The 22,468-nt window shown below is 48.1% G+C and overlaps 1 protein-coding gene across 9 annotated transcripts in view; it reads right to left on the bottom strand.

The window, feature by feature from the left end:
* Positions 1 to 7: 7 nt before the first annotated feature.
* LOC118212598 (citron Rho-interacting kinase-like) overlaps positions 8 to 22,468 on the bottom strand; it is a 65,873-nt gene continuing 43,412 nt past the window's right edge. For 3 of the 9 annotated variants that reach the window (XM_035390636.1, XM_035390638.1, XM_035390644.1), the window contains 19 exons: positions 21,644 to 21,808; positions 20,905 to 20,928; positions 19,491 to 19,628; positions 19,102 to 19,276; positions 18,882 to 18,973; positions 18,619 to 18,723; positions 18,359 to 18,528; positions 16,951 to 16,995; positions 15,614 to 15,694; positions 14,529 to 14,664; positions 14,192 to 14,331; positions 13,891 to 13,983; positions 13,389 to 13,497; positions 11,388 to 11,516; positions 10,787 to 10,867; positions 10,501 to 10,579; positions 9,717 to 9,887; positions 5,488 to 5,812; positions 8 to 3,722 (listed from right to left, as the gene is read on the bottom strand). In XM_035390636.1, coding sequence (XP_035246527.1) covers positions 3,699 to 3,722; positions 5,488 to 5,812; positions 9,717 to 9,887; positions 10,501 to 10,579; positions 10,787 to 10,867; positions 11,388 to 11,516; positions 13,389 to 13,497; positions 13,891 to 13,983; positions 14,192 to 14,331; positions 14,529 to 14,664; positions 15,614 to 15,694; positions 16,951 to 16,995; positions 18,359 to 18,528; positions 18,619 to 18,723; positions 18,882 to 18,973; positions 19,102 to 19,276; positions 19,491 to 19,628; positions 20,905 to 20,928; positions 21,644 to 21,808 — 2,282 coding nt within the window. In that variant the 3' untranslated portion in view covers positions 8 to 3,698. Of the gene's footprint in view, positions 3,723 to 5,487; positions 5,813 to 9,716; positions 9,888 to 10,500; positions 10,580 to 10,786; positions 10,868 to 11,387; positions 11,517 to 13,388; positions 13,498 to 13,890; positions 13,984 to 14,191; positions 14,332 to 14,528; positions 14,665 to 15,064; positions 15,087 to 15,613; positions 15,695 to 16,950; positions 16,996 to 18,358; positions 18,529 to 18,618; positions 18,724 to 18,881; positions 18,974 to 19,101; positions 19,277 to 19,490; positions 19,629 to 20,904; positions 20,929 to 21,643; positions 21,809 to 22,468 lie in introns of all 9 variants that reach the window. The other 6 variants (XM_035390640.1, XM_035390641.1, XM_035390642.1 and 3 more) reach the window with 4 other exon arrangements.

Genomic DNA, 22,468 nt, shown 5'->3' with positions numbered 1-22,468 from the left:
CATTCTATACATGAGAGTAGCTCAGTCATGTTTAATGCAGTCTTAACATTTAGAAAAAAATCAGGAAAAACTACAGTAAATAGCAGTTGTCAAGACATCACCATCTGTTTTTTTTGTTGTCATATATAAGCAGTGAATACAGCAAAGATAGGAAAAGCCAAAAATAAGACTAAATAAACATTATGAAAAATAAACGTGACCCCGATGTGGGGATCTTTCTGTGAGGGAAAACTTTTTTAATGAGACTTGCTGTGCAGCTCTGCCATTTCACCAGGACTTTCGGCCATGACTTTTTCACCAAATAATTTTGTGCGTTGTACCTCGAAACTGATCCAAGATCAGGGGCCTTATCTATTGCATTTTTGTACACATACAGTATTTTATTGTAAATTGTGTGTACGATGAAATTCACGTAGGTGTGATGTAAAAAATTTTTTTTTTTTTTTTAAACATGAAAATGTGCTTGCCTCTAAGCAAGCTCCAGACCATGTGTATAAACTATCCCTTGTGGCTGGTCAGCTGTAATGCAGGTATAATGCTTGCATCACATTTTCAGTTGCAGCTTGTACACTGTAATTGCTAAATAATTTACATGGGAAAAAGGAGACGGGGAAGTCCAGCTTATAAAGCTAACTGAAGGCATTCACTGGAGAGAGAAATTGAGCTTGTTTACGGTCACAAGAGTTCATGGTCACTTGCGATTTTTAGGTGAAACATGCAAATGTCGGACGTATGAATCTTTATTCAAATATACAAACATTATATAAATCATTCTTACTCACAGTACAATAGATTTGAATATAATATCAAATTTAGCATGAAATCCAAGCAAATTCTATAAATGAGGCCCCAGAACCTATATTCATAAAGCATTGCAGAGGAGTATTGCTGATATTTTATTATATATTATGTTTTTTTATAGTTTATTATATGAACGGTAGACCGGTCCTACATCAGCGCTATTGCTCGCGTGCTTAGTGAATACAGGCCCTGATCTTGAATCAGCGCTGCATTATAGCTCAGAATAGATAAGGTTGGATGTGGATACTGGAAAACAGATCCTAGATCAGCACTGCTGTGAATAAGGACCCAGATGGTAAAAAGAAGAGGGTAACGGTCATGTCGAACTGTGGGGGCCCTGGTGCGGAGAGCTGCACAGAGTGCGCTAAAGCGATAGGAATACAGCAAGCTGCAGGGGGCGCTGTTGAGTCTTCTGACCTGCTGCAGTGTTTGATGTCGGTGCTGTCACCTTTATTCTTCAAAATAAAACCTCTCAAAAAAATAAATAAACTATTTTGGACATTATATATATCACACAAGCTCTTAGCAAAAACTTGGTTTAGTTCACAGGAAAGCAGCATTAACGCAGCGCATGTTTGTCTTTTTTTTTTCGTTAGCGGCTAACCGGTTCAGCACCTGGCGCAGGTGAGAAGCACATTGTACCATGACACAGGTGGGCAGCTGGGACTCCGTGCCGTCACACGGAGGAGAACAACGGCATTCCTTCTGGCGAGAACCGGGACGTGGGATATTCTCAATGGAACAACATTCAGGTCACATGTTAGAAACACTTATTTAATAAAAATAGACACGGCTGGTCAGCAGCCTCATACTCCATTTAATCTCTACAAAACCCAGAGTCAAGCTATTTACAGAGGCCATCGGAGAAAGCGACACTGTGGAGGTTTGGCTGGACACTCTGGCCCCAGTGAAGCCTTGCTAGGTAGGTTATGGGGGACAGGGGAGAGGAGAGGGTAGACTACACTCACTGGTCACTTGATTAGGTACGCCTGTCTAGTACTGGGCACCCTTTGCCTCCAGAACAGCCTGAATTCTTGGCGGCATGGATTCAACAAGGTGCTGGAAACGTTCCTCATGAAATTTGGTCCATGCTGACTCGATAGCATCACTCAGTTCCTGCAGATCTTTTTGGTCACACATTCATGCTGCCAATCTCCCGTTCCTCCCACTCTATTGGATTGAGATCTAGGGACTGTGCAGGCCATTGGCCAAAGTCACTGTCATGCTCACAGATCCAGCTTGAGATGGTGGTTGCTTAGTGACACGGTGCATTCTCCTGCTGGAAGTATCCATTTGAAAAAGGGTAGACTGGTTGTGAAGGGATGCACATGGTCAGCAACGATGCTGAAGTATGCTGTGCCATTCAAATAAAGCTCAATAGGTATTAAGGGGCCTATCATGTGCCAAGAAACCATTCCCCACACCATTACACCACCACCACCACCACCCTGCACTACTGACACAAGGCAGGATGGATCCTTGCTGTTTATGCCAAACTCTGACCCTCATCTGCATCTCTAGGAATTGATATTCGTAAGACCAGGCAACATTTTTATTGGCCAGCTTTGGTGAACGTGAATCTTCCGGTTCTTAGCTGACAGGAGTGGAACCCCGGCGTGGTCTGCTGCGGTAGCCCATTTTAATTTCCCTCCAAACCACAACCCCCTCTCTAAAAACACACTAATTGGTTACATTTCTCAGGTGGGAGCAGGGAACTTCCTATATGTTGGTCAGGATAATGTGAGATAACGCGATTCATCAAAATTCTGCCTGATGAAACTGCTACTGAAACACACAGCGGCTTCGAGAGTGGAGGTCGGGTGTGGGTGTGTGTGTGTGTGTGTGTGTGTGTGTGTGAGAGAGAGAGAGAGAGCGCAGCGAGGACGCACAGCGAAATGCGGTCGTAACAGTGGCCGTAGCGGCCCGTGGAAGGCGGCTCCACCGCGTTGGCATGGCAGCGCTCCGGTCGAGCGCTGAAGGGCTGCGGTCAAAGGGGAGGGGTCAGACGGTCACATGATCCTCTGTTTAGGAGCCTACAAGGAAGTGTGCACTCATCTCCATCCACCAATCACAGCAGACACAGGTGAGGGCAGATCACCAATCACAGCAAAGATTTATAATCTCCAGTCCCCAACACAGTGGTTTTAGTTGTATATAGGGGCTTTCATCTTGGTATTTCAAAGAGCTTACAGTGAAGTGTGGTGGGGAAAACAACCATTACTCGTGTAGCCACATCTAAAGCAGAGAGTTGGAGATTATTAAGCCAATTCAGCTGGGGGTTGAATGGTGAGCGCTTTGTTGGGAATTTGACCAAAACATCATGGAAACCCCCAATTGCTATGGGGTTTCGATTGACCACAGTGAGTCAGGACATTAGTATAATGTCTTATATACGAGACGGCATCTACCAAAGCTCAGTCTTCCTGTCACTGCTCTGGGACATTGGATTTTATTTGGTCCAAAGGGAAGACTGCCCCCTACTGGCCAACTCCTCTTCCAACAGCAACATAGTTTTCCCAGGAGTTGTCCCATCCTAGTGCTAACCCTAACAATAACAGTAGCCCTAACCAAGCCCCATCCTGCTAAGCTTTAGTCCTCAAGCTGGTGCAAGTTTCACAATGATAAGGCTGCTGGTTGAATACTACTCTGAACTCTGTATACTCAGACAGACACCGCTGCAGCTGAGAGTGACTTCTGTTTTGTGCAGGCAATGCATTTTTTTCCAGGCACTTCTGCTGGGCTCCTAAAATGAGGCCCGATATTAATCTGACCTCTGACCCACTCTGCTCTAAGAGCAACCCTTGCAGGACCAGAGAAGTGAAGTTCTGTCAGACTAGGGGCGGGACCAGAGGTATGAGTCGTTCCACTGATTGGATGAGGTGATGGAATTGTCACAGTCAGACAGACGATTGATCCCACACCTGCAGGGAGAAAGAGAATGTGACAATAGGGCAATTGGCAGTACGGAGTATTTTTGGAATCCTATAATCCAAAATCCTATGGTAGAATTATTTTTAATTTGTAACAGTTGTAGGTGGGTCCTTGGCCTTCAGGACTCCACTTGACTTTAATGAAAAAATTTGGCAACATTTTTTTAATGATAAAAAAATTATAAATTATGGGATATTGTTAATATAATAGGTAATATAAAATAACTTGACATCCAGTAAATTAAAATTCCTACAGTAAATTTGTATGAAATTCATGTCAATCATAACTCACATTGTGTTAAAGAATCCACCAGAGTGTGATGAAAACAATTGGAAAATATGAAGTGTTCTCAAGTGTACAGAAACAGTTCAACCAAATACCTCCAAACTCATTGGACAACGCTTCATCCTACAGCAAGACAATGACCCCAAACATAATGCTAAAGAGACAAAGGAGTTTTTCAAAGCCAAAAACTGCTAAGTGAATGACTGGCCAAGTCATTTCCATGATCTGAATCCAATTAACATGTTTTTCATATGGTGAAGAGAAAACGTAATGCAACTAGCCATAATGCAAACAAACAGGAGCTGAAGATGGCTGCAGTACAGGCCTAGCAGAGCATCACCAGAGAAGATATTCAGCACCTGGTGATGTCTATGGGTCACAGATTTCAAGCAGTCATTGCATGCAAAGGATTTGGTGAAATGGAAGTGAATAAAAATACCCTTAAATAAAAATAAAGGACACGCAATTCAACCACATGTGAATTGTTTGATTACAAATCTAAAAATGCAGAGTTAAGGGCCAAATCAAGAAGAAAAATGTCTCTGTCCAAAACATGTAGTCTACTTTGTATGTATATACTGTATATATATATATATATTTTTTTTTAAATTTTTTTAAGAGGGATATTGTAGAATTTAGCAATTCCGTAATTACAAAACACTAGACTAAAATTGTATAGTCATAGTCATTACTTCCACATTAACTTTTACAGGGAAAAGCTGTAGAATGTTCTTTCAAACAAAGCGTGTTAATTTGTCAAACAAGTGCAAGAAAGCGTGACTTGCTTGTCTGTAATGGGAACTCATTTTGAAGGGTATGCAGTAACTTTCTGCCGCATTGCTGGCAAGTCAAAGAAGGGAAGCATCTGGCATGAGGATTTTAAAGACAGCTTCCACTGAAAAGTAAATAGAACATTTCCTTCTTTGCTGGTAAATCAGGCATGTTGTGCATAGCTGTTTACCGTGAATTGTAGTGTAGATTTGCACTAGAAGTGTAGATAGCTTGCACAGAACAATGGCTCTCCAGCTCAGTTTGTTACTTGCTACTGTCTTCTGTTACTGACAATATTATCCACAACAATACCTCCATGGGCAACTCAAACGAATAAAGGGCATATTCATACAGAGCATAATATTAGCCAACTAGCGTACACTCAACTGGGTTGACACTGACTGCAGGGAGCTGAACAACAATTTGTTTCCTGTGGTTTAGACCTCAGCTAGTTGCCGAAATGGCAGGCCAATGTTAGCCAGTTAACAGGCATGCAAGAAGTCTCTAAGTTGTATGTCATGTTAGCTTGCTGGAGAGATGCAGGATGGATATCTGTATAAACATTTTACCAACCGCCTGCAAATAAATCTTGAATCTTAGCAGCCTGTTAGTTAGCCTCTGTAGAAATTTAGTCTGCAACCTTCGGAAATTTAGCTGTCCCTCGCTCGCACCCCAACTCCCACTCCCCGCCCCGCGCACCTTGTTGACGGGCGTGAGCGGCGTGCGGACGGATCCCGTGTGGAGACGGGGCCGATCCTCGAAAATCCTCCCGGGGGAGCGGTCCCGGCGGCTCTCCATGGCCCGGCCCGGGGACTTGTCGTGCTCGAGCGGGCGGGCGGGGGACTTGTCGCGGTCCAGCGGCCGCGCGGGGGACTTGTCTCGGCGGAACTCGGTGCGTCCCTCGCGGTAGCGGTGCGGCGTGCTGGGGTCCCGGTGCAGGCCGCCGTCCAGGGAGCCAGGGCTGGAGGCCAGCCGCTTGGAGATGTGCTCGGTGTAGCTGGGCGGGCCCCGCTTGGTGGGGCTGCTACGGAGACCGGCACAAGGGGCGGGGTCAGGGGTGGAGCTTGCACGGTTTCAATAAAGTGATTATATGTATTCATTAAAGCCTATTTTTTTTTACCATTGCAACAAGGCACTAGACAAAGTTTAGTTTAATTTTTTTTTTTTAGCAAAGGTAAAGAAAAAGAAAACAAAAAAACCCAGAACCTAAACTGGGAATAGTCAAGAAACTCCTGGCATGTGAGGAAATTTAATTCAAACAAACAAATTCAAACACTCATAAAATATGTCCATCATTTCTCTGAATAAAACCAGAGAATTTGAAATGCCTGGAGAAAGGCGCTTTGGTAGACCTTGGTAAACTCTGTCTCTCTCTCTGTGTGCGTTTTTAATTGCTGCTCTATCACACAGCTCCAGCTACAGAACTGGGATGCGATACTTCTTCATGTGCTACCATAATGGGTGGACCAATGTGCTGTCAATCACCGAATTCCCTTAACTAATCCAAAGCTCACAGGCCTTTGCTCCCCAACAGGAAAAGGGTACAGCAGATTCAAAGCATTAACTCACTGACTCATGCAGAGTTCGTAAAGACTCATTACCCCAGTTCTTTTCAACTAGCCAGTTTGATCTCCTCTCTTTTAAATGTAATTTTCAGGCCGACTCCTCAGATCAAACACACTATCACTCATCTTCACATCAAAAACAGGGAAAGAGGAGGACAGAAGGATGAAATGGATCAGCGGAAAAAGTCTTGCCTGCTGCTCTCCCACTCATAATAGTGACATAATCATGCTAATGCAGGTTCCCACACGAGAACTACGTAAAACCTTCAAAAGCCTCCATTACACCTTGTACCGACATTCACAAACTTTTCAAATGAGCTACAGCTAGTGGATAAAAATTAAAACAGCAGCATTCCAACTTTTGATGATTCTGACGGTTGCATGATAGTGCATGACGCACTTTCCTGGAATGGTTGGAGTGCACTCATACCCTTAGAAGGCAAGGTGAATGTCTTAATCTTCACTGCGTGTTAAAGATGCGTTATCCTGCCGAGAGGGGTCTCTTCCAACATGACAAAGCTCCGGTTCGCAGAGCGTGAGCAGAAGTCCGGTGGTTTGAGGAACAAAACAGTGACCATATCTACATGTCAGCTGGACGTGCTGCTGTAGGTCACCAGATCCAATCCAAGTCCAATCAAGCATTGGAGCCAAAGCATAGTCATTATTAAGAATCAAGTTTATGAGTTACAAAATATTATGGAGCAAAACTTCCCGTTTATAAGTTACAGTTTTGGCCTATTCCCTCACTATAAAAAGACTAATTTTTATTGCCAGGCTGTACTGCCAGCGTGTGGTGGCTCAGCACCCCGTTGAATAACATTGATAGACTTCTGCTGAACGAGAGAACCAATGGGTGCAGTGTTTATAGATAGACACGCCCACAATGAGACACGCCCACAGAACCAGCTGTATCTAATCATGTGAGTATGAGGCATCGTGACACCAAAAGTGTGTGGAGCTACAGTATGTTTAGCTGTCAATCACCCACTTGTTTGAACCAAACAAAAGGTTTTGCTCTCCACAATAAAACACAATGATTAGTTCAAACGAGTGAATTAATAGCTATATATGACAGCATCACCAATTTTTGGTGTCATATACAGTACTGTGCAAAAGTCTTAGGCACCTGTAAAAAAAAAATGCTGTACAGCTAAGATGCTTTCAAAAATAATGAAATGAAAGGTCATAAATATCGAAAAAATAATATAAAGTGCAGTAAATAGTTAAAAACTAAATAAAATCAATGTTTGGTGTGACCACCCTTCGCCTTTAAAACTACATCAATTCTCACAGGTACACTGTCCGGCAGTTTTATAAGAAAATCGGCTGGTAGGTTGTTCCAAGCATTTTGGAGAACTTGCCACAGTTCTTCTGCAGATTTTGACTGTTTCGCTTGCTTCTGGCTCTCCAGGTAATCCCAAAGCTCTACTCTGAAAAGTAGTCTATTACTTAAAATATTACAAAAATGTAAAAATTCATGTTTGGAAAACTCAAATTTGCTCTTTTCTACTGACACTAATGCAGAAACCAAAAAATAAACATCTAAGACCAAATATATACTACATATTATATTTATAAATCTAGGGTGCCTAAGATTTTTGCACAGTACTGTATATCTAATGTTCCCATCACCAGCTGTATCTGTATCTCCACCCTATCAGTACAGAGAACTAACACCGTGTTCTAGCTGAAGTTCACACTCTCCCAGTCAAACAGCAGGTGGTGCCGTTGGGACGGTAAAATTCTAAGCTGTCTGCTAATCAGGAGTCTGAGAGTGAAACAGATTAGCACAACTTTATTTATTTCACACCTCACATTTCAACAATCAACACAAGCCCAATAAAACTGCCGTTCCTCACACATCTCTCCCCACCCTCCTCAGCGGGGATTATGACAAATGAAAAATGGGCTCCACTTCCTGCAAAGGACAAACACATCATTAAACCCTCTGAATCTCTCCAACGCATAGAACGCTTTCTGATGAAACGCAGTCCTCGTGCCGTACCCAGCGATACACCACTCCTGTGATCGCACCCCAGTCTCGTGTCTAACGCACCCCTCACACCTGCGAACACACCCAAATTCCTGTGAGCAACACCCTTGTTCCTGTGTGTAACGCCCTTGCTCCTGTGTATAACGCCCTTGCTCCTGTGTGCAACACCCTTGTTCCCGTGCGTAACGCCCTTGCTCCTGTGCGTAACGCCCTTGTTCCTGTGCGTAACACACCCCAGGCTGAGGTTGCCGCGGTGGCAGAGAAGACTACGCTCTGAATTCAACCAAACATCGACTTCACCCCACCACACTAGGGGTCCGCATCCTGACCCGAGCACAATTTTGTCCGGCCTATTTTTAGCTCTGTGATGTCAGGTCAGATCAGGTACAGGCCCACAAACCTTTTTCAGGTAAGCGCTGCCAACCTGGAAGTTTACTAATGTTAGCATAGCAACAATAATGATTAGCCGTTAATAATGACTGACAACAAAGGCACGAAGCTTCCAGGTTTCGTTATGCTCGACTAGCAAATCAGAACAGCCATATTTGAGAGCACAGGAGTAGGAAACTTATTAACCTCTTTTTCAACAGAAGGAACAATGGCACTAAAGCAAGCTGACTTGCCTGTTCTGATGGACACAAACTGATGGACATTAAAATATAAATGATTCCTCTATTTTACAAGCATACTTTATGCAAGCACATACTGAAATAACAAGGAGATCGTTCCTGTTTTAAAAAGCATGAAGGCTCAAATATGGATATTTTAATTAGCTAGCTGAGCATTGGTACACTACAAAAACTAGAAGCTTTACTTATTGCCATCGTTGGCAATCATTGTTAACAGCTAGTGGACATTTAGAGTGTTGTTGGCTTGTTATTTCAATCACCGGGCTGTATCTGGTTTAAGATTCAAATTTGACTAGTGTTTGTCGGGCTGGTACGGGTCAGGCTGGTACGGGTCGGGTTTGATTTAGGTGAGCTCGGTCCTCGTTTCCGGCCCCATGCAGACCTCTACACCACACTCACCACAGCCCCCAAAACTGAGAGAGGAAGACAGGAACAGAAGAGAGGGAAAAGAAGAGAGAGAGCAATAGAGGAAGAGAGAGTGTGAGAGAGAGCAGGGCTCTACACTAGCATTTTTTCCAAGGAGCATGTGTGCTCCAAAAATTTAGGGACACACAACTGCATCCCAATTAGCAGATGTGCTCCAATTAGCAAATGATCTTTCCAGTCAGCACACGTCAGTTTTCGGAAGCACTGTGGAGCCCTGGAGAACAGGAGATAAGAGAGCGGAGGAGAGCGGGAGGAGGCAGGGAGGAGCCGAGGGAGACGGACCGCGTGCGGCCAGCAGAGGGCGCTCCCACTCACCTCCTGCCGGAGGAGGTCCGGTGCAGCTCGGACTCCCGCACCAGGTTGCCCTTGCAGCAGATGACCCGCAGCTTGTTCTGGTAGGAGGAGGCCAGGTACACCGCCCCCGAGGAGATGGCGGGGCCAAGGTAGCGCGGGCTGGGGATGTCCAGGTGAACGTGGGCCGGGGGGCTGGAGGACCACAGGGGAGACGGGAGAGGAGGAGGAGGAGGAGGAGGAGGGGGTCAGCTCAACGCTGAGCACAAACCTGAACACTCACACGCTACAGGTCACCTGCAGTGCGACATCAATCAGAGGACCTGCGGCATCGCGCGCTACAGGCTAACTGTGTCATTATCTTCCCAAATCCTCCTCAGGGTATGTCTCCACGGTAACACCGATGCTCATCTGGCCCCAGAGTATGGGCTCCTCTGTGTAAGGGTTAGTGTGAGTGCCGATTGGGTAAATGAGAACTGACTGTGGCTGCAGTGCGCATCGTGTGGGCTCACAGGCCGGGGGGGAGAAGGAACGCACTCATCTGAATTTCAATTCCACAGCTTCGGAACCCCAGCCATATTTTTTTCCCCTCGTCACCATGGCAACCAGAGGCGGCAATGCTCCGCCGGGCAGGGCTCGGCGCGGATGCGAGTCGCCCAGGGAGGGATCTCTCGGTGCGTTGCCATGGTGACAGTTACCCCCTTCCTCTGTCAATCACCACGCCCCTCCTACTTTAAGGAATATGCCCCTCCTTCTGCAAGGAATAGGCCCCTCCTCAGCCAATACTGGGCCTGTTAGACTGTCTTACCCCAGAGCACCGTGCGGCTGGATCTCAATGATGTCCAGAGAGTTGAAGTACGTCACAAACAGGTACGGCTCTCTGTAGGCTGCAGGAGAACAGAGGACCGTTACTAAACCCTGACACCATTACAGCAGTGCACCACCGCACTACTTCACCTTTAAACTACTGTGTAGAGGAGAGAGAGAGCAGGAGAGAGAAAGAGAGAGGAAGCCAGATAGAGAGATCGAGCAAAGAGAGAGAAAGAGAGAAGCGAGTATAAGCGAGAGAAATGGAGAGGGTTGTTGTTTCTTACCGAAGGACAGAGGCAGGCGACTCCATTTAATGTCCTCGCTGCGGCTCCGGCGTCCGTACGCGTCCACAAACAGGCCAAACTCTGAGCACAGGGACACACGACACACCCCACAGCTCAACTTAACCGCACACCTGATCACGTCCAGCTCGTACTATCAACAGCACAGCATGAGGCAGACTCCACACGCACGCCAGATGGTCAACTCCCTGCTCTGAACATTAAAAGTTCTGTCTGCATCATCGAAGTGAAACATTCCAATACTTATGCATATTATGAATAATCATGAGGGGAGTGGCCAGCAACAGCACCGGTGGCCAGTGGAAGCTCTGTCACTCAGGCACAGCTCTTCATACATATTCATAAACCGAAAACTCGTGGCCATATGCTTAGCGCAGAAAATGTGTGTAATAATCAGTTAATCGAGCCCTGTTTTTGTACAGCACCGTTTACAAGCAAGTTGTGTCACAGCACTTCACAGCTGGCCTGCTAGCTCTCTGGCTGTAGCTCAGGAAACGGACAGCGGGGGGGGTGCAGGCTCGGACGCTGGGGATGCTGAGACGGTTTTTGCGGCGCGTGTGAGAGCAGAGGGGGCGGGGCTTACCGTGGAAGCACAGCATGTACTCGTCCTTCTGGGGGGCGCTGTTGACCTGCATGATGGAGATGGGGAAGCTGTGGGTCGCCGCGGCGAAGACGGCCGAGGCCAGCGTCACGTCGCCCTTGTCCAGGAACTCTGACCGGCAGGAGAGAGAGAGAGACAGAGAGAGAGAGAGAGGGAAGGAGGGGGGAAGGAGAGAGGGAGAGAGAGAGAGAAAGAGAGAGAGGGAGGGAGGGAGAGAGAGAGAGAGGCGGGGGGGGGGTGAGTCATTAATTACCGGCATCTGGCTGGGGGTATTCAAGGAGAGCTTTGGGTACCACTGTACTCTAAAAATGACAGAAGGTTTCAGTAGAATCCAAAATGGGGCAGACTGACACCTGAGAAATTAAATTTAACATCGCTAAGGTTCTGCATGTGGGAAATAGCCATGTAAGGCAGGAGTATTTTATGGAAGAAGCAAAATTATGCATTTAATTTGAGAGATGTGCAAGTCGTTAACTGAAGTCTATCAGGACCTAGAAGTCAATCATCTTGACAGTAAGAACGAGCCAACAGGATGCTGGGAAACACAGCAGAAACATTTAGTGTACTTCAAAGAGACCTTATTGATGTTACACAAAATGTATTTTTCACACACATAGAGTACTTAGGACACCACACACACTGCAAAAAACGATAACAAGTTTTTAGGAAAGTGAAAAAAAGGTCAGTAAAAGTAATTTCAGGTACGAAAAGTTCTGAGGAAAGACTTGAGATGCTTAATCTCTTCAGGCTCAGAGCGGAGGGTTTGATTGAGGTTTTTCAGCTCTGAACAGGATTAATGAAGCAGATCGAGCCGATTAGCGGAGACCCAGAATGAGTTCTGGCGGCGGAGCGCTGCCATCTGTCTGTGACTGGCTGATCTGTGCCGTCGTCTGATTGGTTGGTGCAAGTCAATGACAGTGTTAGAAAAAACAAACACGCCAAAAAACTAGCGCAAGGCGCCGGGTCACAGGTAACGTGCGATAGGAACGCAAAGACCCGCACACACGCTTGATGCTCCAAAAAACAAAAAACAATATAATTGTATTTATTTATTTAGTCATAAGAGCGGTTAACGTTAACCTCACCGGTCTTCATCAGAACGCTGGTCGCTATTCAGATGTGTCCGTTTAAAACTCTCCGTCTCCCATAGATACGCCCCTCCCACGTAAACGGCAAGGGAGGTGCAGAAGCCATGTCATGATGTGGTACAATGCATGGTAATAATACATATAACACAATAAATATAAACTGTTATATCTCCCAACAAACCACCTTTGAGACAGTCCACAAAAATCGCGCCATGTTCTCATAAGTATTGCTTCTTTGGGAAACATGCCCAAACATACTCGTGTCAATTCAAACAACTCACATAAAAGGCCTAATATCAAATTCTTCATCAAGTCCCCATGGGGTTAAGTATGTAAAAATACATATCCAAAAGCATTCCGTCCAAGAGAACAATTTTGTCTTTATCGTATCCATGTGGGCAATAGCCAAAACTGAGGCTGTTCATTTTTCGACACATAACCACCCCAGTTCTCGCCTTAGATATTTGGGCACAGAAAAAATTAACATTCTATGCAGGGGAACAAAGACCGATGTGCTCCAAACATTAACCGGTCTAATGGCGAAATAAATACAATTATTCGTCTTTGTGGAGCATTGAGGAAGTGTTCGAGTCATTGGCTGACAGCACAGAGTAGCTCCGCCCACAGCTGAGATTCATAAGGGCTCTCTCTCCCTCCACAGGCTTGGGTTTGCTTTCTTAGCCTCCTCCTACGAGCCGATGCAGAGCTTCCTCACCATGAACCCGCCATGGATGAGAAGCTAATCGAACATGACAAATGTGACAGTTCCACTGGGAAAGACGCATTTAGCTACTCAGAAACACACCTCAGCGTTTTCTAACTCAGACATTCGGCGTGATGGAACTAGAGAGGGAAACCCTCAGCGGGACCACGGGGCCCGTCACTGTGCCGTTACCTTCCAGGATGTACTGCTTCATCTCGATCTGGTAGAACTTGTTGGTGCCGATGATGATGCTGTACCCTGTGAAGTGGATGCAGCTGCAGGGCTCCGACGTCTCGATTTCCTGAGAGAGGGGGGTGGAGTCACAGGGTCAACTGGGGATTGGTGAAGTCACGTGTCATTAGAAGAAGGGGTGGAGTCACAGGTCATCATGAGAGGTCGGGGCTGCAGGATCATTAGGGGAGGGGGGTGGAGTCACATGTCAGTAAGGGAGGGGCAGAGTCACAGGTCATTAAGGTAGGGATGGAGACACGGGGTAATTAGGAGGGGCTGGAGTCACCACAGGGGCATTAAGAGAAGGGCGGGGTCACTGGAGAAGGGTGGAGTTACAGGATGTTTTAGAGAGGGGTGGAGATGTAGAGTCAGAGTGACAGTGACAGGTGAGGTGTGAGGCGAGCTCCCGGTCATGCTAAATCCTTTAGCGGTTAGGGACGAAGACTGAGGAGCGGCGCCTGACCTTTCTGATGCAGAACTTGTTGAGGCTGTCGTTGTAGCGCAGGATGATGATCTTATTGTGCAGCGCGGCACAGATGCAGGCCCCGCCCTCGATCTGCAGGGAGAGCGGGGGGGGTGGGGGGGGGGGGGGTATGCAAAACCACAAGACAATTTATGAGCACCTTCTTCAGGGGGATTTCCCACAAATGCCCTCAGGAATTGAGGAATTAATTTACAACAAACACTTTTGCCAGGGGAGTTCATTTATTTTCTGAGACAAATTGGGATTTTCTGGCGGTGCGTAAGAAGCCGAGGCAGCCCACCTTGCCCGCAGCGAAGAGGTGGCAGCCCTTGACGGTCTCGAAGATGAAGGGACAGAGCTCGGACTGGGCCGGGAGGTGAGACTGGGCCAGACACTGCTTCACTTTCTTAATCTCAATCATACACAGCGCCCTCTCTCCGCCTGGAGGACTCAACGCAAGCCGCAAGTCAAGTTGAGCACAGGCACACGATCGCACACAAGCACTAATGCACACACACATGTACACATACATCTAGAACTGCTTGATAAGAAAACTGGTGGACTGAAGTGAGCTACAGTAACAGAATGCACCTTCTGGTGTGTGTGGAATGGGTTGAAACCATGGTAACGGGACTGACCAGTGATCATGAGCAGGCAGCCGTGGTCCTTCAGAATTTGGATCTGGAACACTGAGCCCAGACCTGGCAGGTGCAGCAGAGAGTTCTTTATCACATTCAGAGCATACAGACCCTCCTCTGCACCAACCAGCACTATCTGTGAGAGAAGAGTGAGAGAGAGAGGAGAGAGCGAGAAAGAGAGGGAGGGGGAGAGCGAAAGAGAGAGAGGCGGGGGAGGGAAAGAGAGAGGGAGAGGGAGCAGAGGGAGGGAAAGAAAGGGAGAGAGAGAGAGAGAGGGAGAGAGGGAGAGAGGCAGGGAGGGAGGGAGAGGGAGAGAGGGAGAGAGGCGGGGGAGAGAGAGAGAGAGAGAAAGCAGAGGGAGGGAAAGAAGAGGATAATGTAAGCTTTATGGCTTACCTAGTCTGTATGCACACTCTTTACCAGAGAAAACTACAATATAGGCTGTTGTAATTACAGAAGTTACATTAGAGTTAATTACAGTTAGTGGTAAGGTGTGTGGTTTACCTGGTCTGTTAGTGGTAAGGTGTGCGGTTTACCTGGTCTGTTAGGGGTAAGGTGTGCGGTTTACCTGGTCTGTTAGGGGTAAGGTGTGTGGTTTACCTGGTCGGTTAGTGGTAAGGTGTGTGGTTTACCTGGTCTGTTAGTGGAGTGGTAAGGTGTGTGGTTTACCTGGTCTGTTAGCTATACGGTGTGTGGTTTACCTGGTCTGTTAGCTGTAAGGTGTGTGGTTTGCCTGGTCTGTTAGTGGTAAGGTGTGTGGTTTACCTGGTCTGTTAGCTGTAAGGTGTGTGGTTTGCCTGGTCTGTTAGTGGTAAGGTGTACGGTTTACCTGGTCTGTTAGGGGTAAGGTGTGTGGTTTACCTGGTCTGTGAGCAGTGAGGTGTGTGGTTTACCTGGTCTGTTAGTGGTAAGGTGTGTGGTTTACCTGGTCTGTTAGCTGTAAGGTGTGTGGTTTGCCTGGTCTGTTAGTGGTAAGGTGTACGGTTTTCCTGGTCTGTTAGGGGTAAGGTGTGTGGTTTACCTGGTCTGTGAGCAGTAAGGTGTGTGGTTTACCTGGTCCGTTAGTGGTAAGGTGTGTGGTTTACCTGGTCTGTGAGCGGTAAGGTGCAGTTTATGTCCAGCCGGTCCTCTCCCTCCAGTTTCAGCAGTGAGTTGCCCAGCAGTTTCTGTGAGGAGGGAGGAACGGTAGATGAGGTAGTTTTGGCACCAAAAAGACAAGCCCCACCCCTTTTCCTAAAACCAGCCCTCTGTACAGGGCAGGGGCGAATGCCAAGCATGCTGGGAATGTTCTGTAAAGTGTGGATGGGCAATGGGACTCCTAAACGGTTGGAAGGTCCTAGGTTCGAATCCCTGGTTCAACACTGCTGTGGTGACAGGTTTCTAAACACGTTCCAACAGAGTGACAGAATTTCATCAGGAATTGTCAAGGATCCAGATGATGGAAAAAAAGTAAAGTACACTCTTCTCAGTGCTGCAAGGTATACATTCACATTGCACAGAAAAGCCTTTCTACTGACAGAGGAACACCCTAAAACAGCAGTCTGGTCCAACCTGAGACTAATGACATCATCCCTAACAACCACGAATTCTAGCAACGGTAAAGGAGAGTTCTTTGATCTGGGGAGCCTTACAGAATTAGAACACCAGTTAAACTTGCACGCATAATCCTTGTCTCCATGGAGACGCCTCTCTGGTGCCTAGCTGGACAACAACAACAACATCGATATCAACATCAATCACCAAAGGACCAAATGACCACACCCACAAGAGCTGTGACAGAGCGAGGTGGGGGACGCTGAACAGGAATGAGAAGGGGGGGGGGGGGTGTGGGGGGGGGGCAGGCTGGCTAGGTCCTGCAGCTGCAAAGAGGGGCATGGCAGGGCCATGGCAGTGCACTGCATGGATGAATGATGCTCAGGGATACATGCAAGTGACAGGGGATGAGGATGCATCGATGTGTGTCCGTGTGCGTTTGTATGTGTGCATACCTGTCTGTATATACGTGTATGTGCGTGTGTGTATCTGTCTGTGTATGTGTTTGTATGTGTGTGTATGTGTTTATGTATGTGTGCATGTATCTGTGTGTTTGCTTGCATTCGTGTGCATGTGCGTGTGTGTGTGTATATCTGTGTGTGTATGTGTTTGCATGTGTGTGTGTGTTTGTGCCTGCGCGTGTGTGTGTGTGCATATATGTGTGTGTGTGTGTGTGTGTGTGTGAGTGTGTATCTGTGTGTATATGTGTTTGCGCGTATGTGTGTGTGTGTGTATATATTTGTGCTTGTGTGTTTGTGTATGTGTGCATATATGTGTGTGTGTGCGCGCTGCAAGCATGCGTTTCCCGTGGGCGTACAGCAGGCCTGCCGTTGCCATGGTGACGGGGGGGTGGGAGGGGAATGGGCCGAGCAGCAGACAGCCTCATTACCTGGACCAGGGGGGACAGAGTCTTCTGCCTTTTGGAGACAGCAGCCTACAGTATGAGCACAGCAACACCCAATACAGGACAGCGGAGGGGCGAACCCACCCCGAAATACACAGGCCCAGTGGAAACACAGAGTGAGAGAGAGAGAGAGCACGGAGAAGCGCCAAGAGGAGACAGAGGAGAGAGGGAGAGGGAGAGAGAGAGACTATTACCAACAGAGCCAGACACACAGCCCTTTCGCCTGGACAGACGATTCTCTCTCTGCTGTGACAAGGTCGAAACTGGGGCCGTGTGAAAGTCACGCATCCCATAATTTAGTTTTTTTTTTTTTTTTTTTTTTTTTAAAAACCTCAACACATGAAACCCAAAGCATAATAATGAATCACAGAACGGTGGTGGTGAGTCCACAGAAAGGATGCCACGTGACAGTGCAAAAACGTAAAATGGAAACCTAAACCAGGAACTAAAGACAAAATGATGAAAACACACTTTTCAAACAGTTACTTTCACTGCACTGAAGAGGCAATAAAGACGTTTATTTCTTTAAACGTATCTATTGCCACTGCCAGGCCATGAGCTTAACTAAGCACCGTTATCCAGTGACTGAGTAGAGGACAGATTTATAACACAAGCATTTACTGTGCTGCACCTTCAAGGTTTTCCCAGAGTGAACTCCCTCCCCATAAGTAGGTTATTTGGAAGGTATGGAATGTTAAGCCAGTGTTCTAGAACTCCATTGCTTTCAATTACCAGCAGTCATTGTTACATCGGCATTAGAATGTTCAGTTAAGAACATTCTAATCACATATTTGATTGTGATCTCGCACCTTCAAGGGTTGAGGATAACTGTACTCCTAAAATAGAAGTGTCAAATCAATGTCTTAATGTTTTAGTAAAAATGGAAATGTTTACTACATTTTAACACCTCTAGCTGCCGTTGTGGCAGGGAGTGAAGTACTGTGAACTTGTAATTAAAAACACAAATGTTTACATGTTTAAAAAAAATAAATAAAATGAAAAAGTAACTACATGAAAAATAGGGGTAAAAAGAAATAACTAAGGAATACAATATTTCACAGTATTTTGTGCAGATCCACATCATTGCCGTGCTTTATGCATATGTTAATGTGCAGTATGTGCATCTGCTTTGAAACAAAGACTCATGTGGCACTGCTTTATGACTAAACTTGAAACCAGCTAAGAAAACTGAAATGCTTACACGTCAAAACCCCAACACTACAGGTTCAAATGCTGTAATATTAAAAAAGAAGAGTTAAAATGTCCATAAACTGCATGTGAAAGCCGCGTATTGAAAGGTCCTCCTCTGACTCCACTCTATGCGAGCTTAGCTGTAGTCTGTGGTGTTTTTCCAGGGCGCTCTTCAGCACTCTGGGTTTAGCTCTCCACTCACTGCGTCAGCCTCCGCCTTCTCTCTCGAGCCCCGCCCCCCGGCAACCACCGACTCCAGCACGGCAACCCAGCGCTGTTTGTCCGGGAAGCTCGGAGCCATGAAGTACAACGCCTGGCCCGGCCAGTAGGAGGCGTGGGAATGCGACTCCAGCTTCAGCACGTAGGGGATATCTACCGCGGGGATAGACATCCTCAAGTGAGAAGTGGGGGACATCGCACACATACTACACAGCGATGGGGGGAAGGTGGGAAGGGGCTCACCTGACTTGGCGGTGTTGATGAGCTCGGACGCCCCGACCGCACCATGCACCGTCACGTCCCCGTCAGGCGGGCACAGCTCGATCTCCTCCTGCGGCCTGGCCGAATCTGAAACACAGAGCTGCTGTCACAGTGCTGCAGGACACGGGCCCTGGCAGAAAAAACAAACACACCTGCAACAAACTGAAGTCAGAACGCTTCGACTGAACAGACGATCAGTCGGAATGCTTTTCAATGGCACAAAAGGAGTCGCAGGACGTCCGAACCTTCTCTGGGCTCCGTCTCGTAAATGGACACCTTGGTCCCGTCCAGAACCACGTACTTTCTCTCCCATCCCTGCTGGCCTCGTTTCCCATTCCTACGAGAAAGTATTATCACGCACACAGTATGACATCATATATACACAGGTCCCTCTTCTCTAGCCCCACCCACTGCCTTACTCTACCGCTCTACATTAGCCTGGCCCCGCCCTGCGCTCGGACCCACCTGGGCTGCTTCATCCAGCCCTCCAGCCTGACGTGCCCGCTGGCCTCTTTGGGCTGCTGGGTGGGGGAGCTGGGCTTGTCCCGGGACAGCCCTTCTCCAAAGCTGTACTCCGCAGGCAGGCCGCAGGTGGAGGGGAGACAGGGGGAGCATTTCGGATGGCACAGAGCTTGGCACTCTAAAGCCGGAAGAGAGAGAAGGAGAGGAGAGGAAGAGGGAGAGACAGAGATGAGCACCTTCAGTGGGATTTCTCATAAAGGGTCTGAGAACAAGGAATTAACCCTGACAGACTCGTGCACCAGAAACGGCGCCAGGCTATAATGCCCAGAATTCCACCCTAAAAATGCCTGTGGGGGGCGGAGCCAGCAGGGCGCTGCACTGGGGTCACCTACCCAGACAGGTGGCCGCCTGCCGGCCGAAATGCACGGTGTCCAGGCACACGGCACACTTAGCCGCCCGCATGTTGAGCCCCACGGTGAAGCGGTGCGGAGTGCTGTGGTGACTCCTGTCCTTCCCCCGCCAGCTAAACTCTGTACAGAGAGAGAGGGCGAGGGAGGGAGGGTAGAGAGAGAGACACAGAGAGAGAGGTAGGGAGGGGGGGAGAGAGAGAGGGGGAGGTAGAGCGAGAGACACAGAGAGAGAGAGAGGGAGGGAGGGAGATATAGAGAGAGAGTGAGAAAGAGAGAGATAGAGAGGAAGGGAGGGTGGGAGGGAGTTAAAGAGAGAGGAAGAGGGATGGAAAGAGAGAGGGGGAGAGAAGTAGAGAGGGAGGAAGAGAGAAGGAGTGACAGAGGGAGAGAGGCAGGGAGGGAAGGAGAGAGAAAGAAAGAGAGAGGGAGAAAGAGTGGGAGGGAACAAGCGAGAGGGAGGGATGAGAGAGTAAGAAGCAGAAGGAGAGGAGGAGGGGAAAGGGACACAAAAGAGGAGGGAAGGGGGAGAGAGAAAAGTAGAACAGTATCACTCACAGCTACGCTTGCGCGCTGTCTCCAAACACAAACCATCCCCGCTCGTTATTGCCGGGGGCAACCCAAAATCAAGACAAAACATTTAAAAATGCAAACAGGCAGGGAGTGAGCACAGGCTGAACCCCATCGCACACGGGACGGCACACAAGAGGAGAGTGTCCCACTGCCGTACGGGACCATTTTCAACGGAGGGGAAAAGTGAGCGTCATGCAGAAGCATCAGGCAGCACTGTGTCCCCATCGGCAGGATGCAGAGCCCCTTTAAACCTCCAAACAAACAGGCAGGACACAGAGCTTCCTGTGACGTCTATGTCATGCGACCACACAGAAGTGATTTGATTGGTGGTTGATGGTATGGGACACGGGTTTGGCGAACTTCCTCAACCTCACACTCAAAAGTCAAACCTCTGTTCATATTTTGGCTCTTATTATTTTACTCGTCTGATGTTGAGGCATTGTCTGCAGTGTTTCAGGTCAGGTCTCAAGGGCCTCACATGCTATTGGCCAGCAGACCGAGTGCTAACCAATAAGAGTGCTCAAAGTACTGAGGAAAGGATCGTGGCTTTTAGTTTTACAGGGCTGACATTGCATTAAAATGGCTGCCTGCTTCTGCATTGGAGTAACTGCTTATTATTATGCTTCAGTAGAGCGAATACCCTTCCATACAGAGTATTTTGTATTGGGTCAGAGCTTCATGAACCTGACCAATCACCTGAGGAGGGGGAAGAGAGGAAATGGAACGCCATGGCCTGTCACAGCTAGGGGGCGTGGCAGGGCATGGCACAGGCGTGGCAGGGGTGGGGAAGGATGCAGCAGGGGTGCGCTTGGGTGGACAAACTTACTTTCAAAAGTGACCCTCCTCTTCTCTGCAGGGAGTAAAAAAAGAGAGAGACACAGAGTTCTAAGGCACGAGAGAGAAAGAGAGAGAGAGAGGGAAGGAGGCGTGTACTGGGAGAGGAGAGAAGCTCGAGGGACTCATGCCACTGACAGTGGGACCACAGTGGAGGACCACTTAGGGGAAACGGCATAGACTGACTGACTGACTGACTGACTGACAGACCGACAGACAGACAGACTGACAGGTGGAACAGAGACAAGCTCTCGGGCATCAGAAAGGGGCGTGTACAAATCCATCCATGTTCAGCTATCTGGAGTGAAACCATTAAAGATAGACTTGTAGTCTTTGCAGGAGGCTAATGGGCAGGTGTGAGGGGGGGTGAGGGGCAGGTGTGCAGAGGGGGGTAAGGGGTAAGTGTGCAGGAGCTTTATGGAACAAGTGCTGGGAGGGAAGGGACAGATGTGGGGGGGTAAAGGGCAGGTGTGAGGGGGGTTAAGGGGCAGGTGTGCAGGAGGGGTAAGGGGAAGATGGGAGGGGGGTAAGAGGCAGATGTGAGGGGGGTAAAGGGCAGGTCTGTGGGGGGGGGGGTAAGAGGCAAATATGAGGGGGGTAAGGGGCAGGTGTGCAGAAAGCCTTCATTCAGCTACATGTTTACATGTTTAAATTAGGGAGGAGAGTACCAGTGAGTGGCTGGGGGTGTGTTATAGGGGCTGTCAGGTTTCCCACGATGCACCCTGACTCACCCTCAGGCGTGGCGACGTCCTTGCGGCGGGCGGAGCTGGAGGGGGCGAGGAGGCCCCCGGGGCTGGCCTGCCGCTCGGGGGACCTGATGGAGGACGTGAGGGCCTGCGAGCGGGCCAGGGCCGGGGTGGAGGGGCCGCTGTGCTCCTGCGCTTTGAAGTGCACCACTGGGGAGGGACAGAGCGGGGGTTCACCCTCCACTACCAGAAGCCAGCAGGAACCCCCCACACCTACACCATGTCCTCAGGGACAGGGCACAGTGGGTGAAGACCCAGGCTTCACGCATCACAGAACCACAGAGCTCAGAAGCACAGCTGCTACGTATAAATCAAGGATACTCCGCTAAGAAGCAGTACGGCTTTCACATGCAGAGGACAACGCCTCTATTCATTGTGTCCGCCATACGCACAACCTTTGACCTTCAGCAAGGCCACTAAGTGCATTTCGTGGCAAAGCCTGTCCATTACGATTTACCCGTTAATGCTAGCTTGCCTGCCCACAGGAATGTGTACCTGTAAATATAAACCTGATGATCTTATTAGATTGGATGGGAAATGTCATTTCCACACACAGGGTTTATTGATGGGAGGGTGCCATGACCAAATAGCCAGAAATTACATATGATGACCTTGCGAGCTACTTTGTCTACAACTCAGGGTGCTATGCTAAACAACAAAAGCAGCGATGCAGCGGTAAAGTCGGTAGTGTTGCTATCGGCTATCTAACTACAATCCAGGTCCCGCCAGCGATGTTTCGGGTTCTCATTCCACTCAAACTTATTCACGAAAGTTTGTTAGAATATCCAGAGCCTCACCGTCCCCTGCACC

Source organism: Anguilla anguilla, chromosome 14, assembly GCF_013347855.1.
Source record: "Anguilla anguilla isolate fAngAng1 chromosome 14, fAngAng1.pri, whole genome shotgun sequence".
In the NCBI taxonomy this organism is placed as follows: Eukaryota; Metazoa; Chordata; class Actinopteri; order Anguilliformes; family Anguillidae; genus Anguilla; species Anguilla anguilla.
This window is presented reverse-complemented; position numbering and strand designations above follow the sequence as displayed.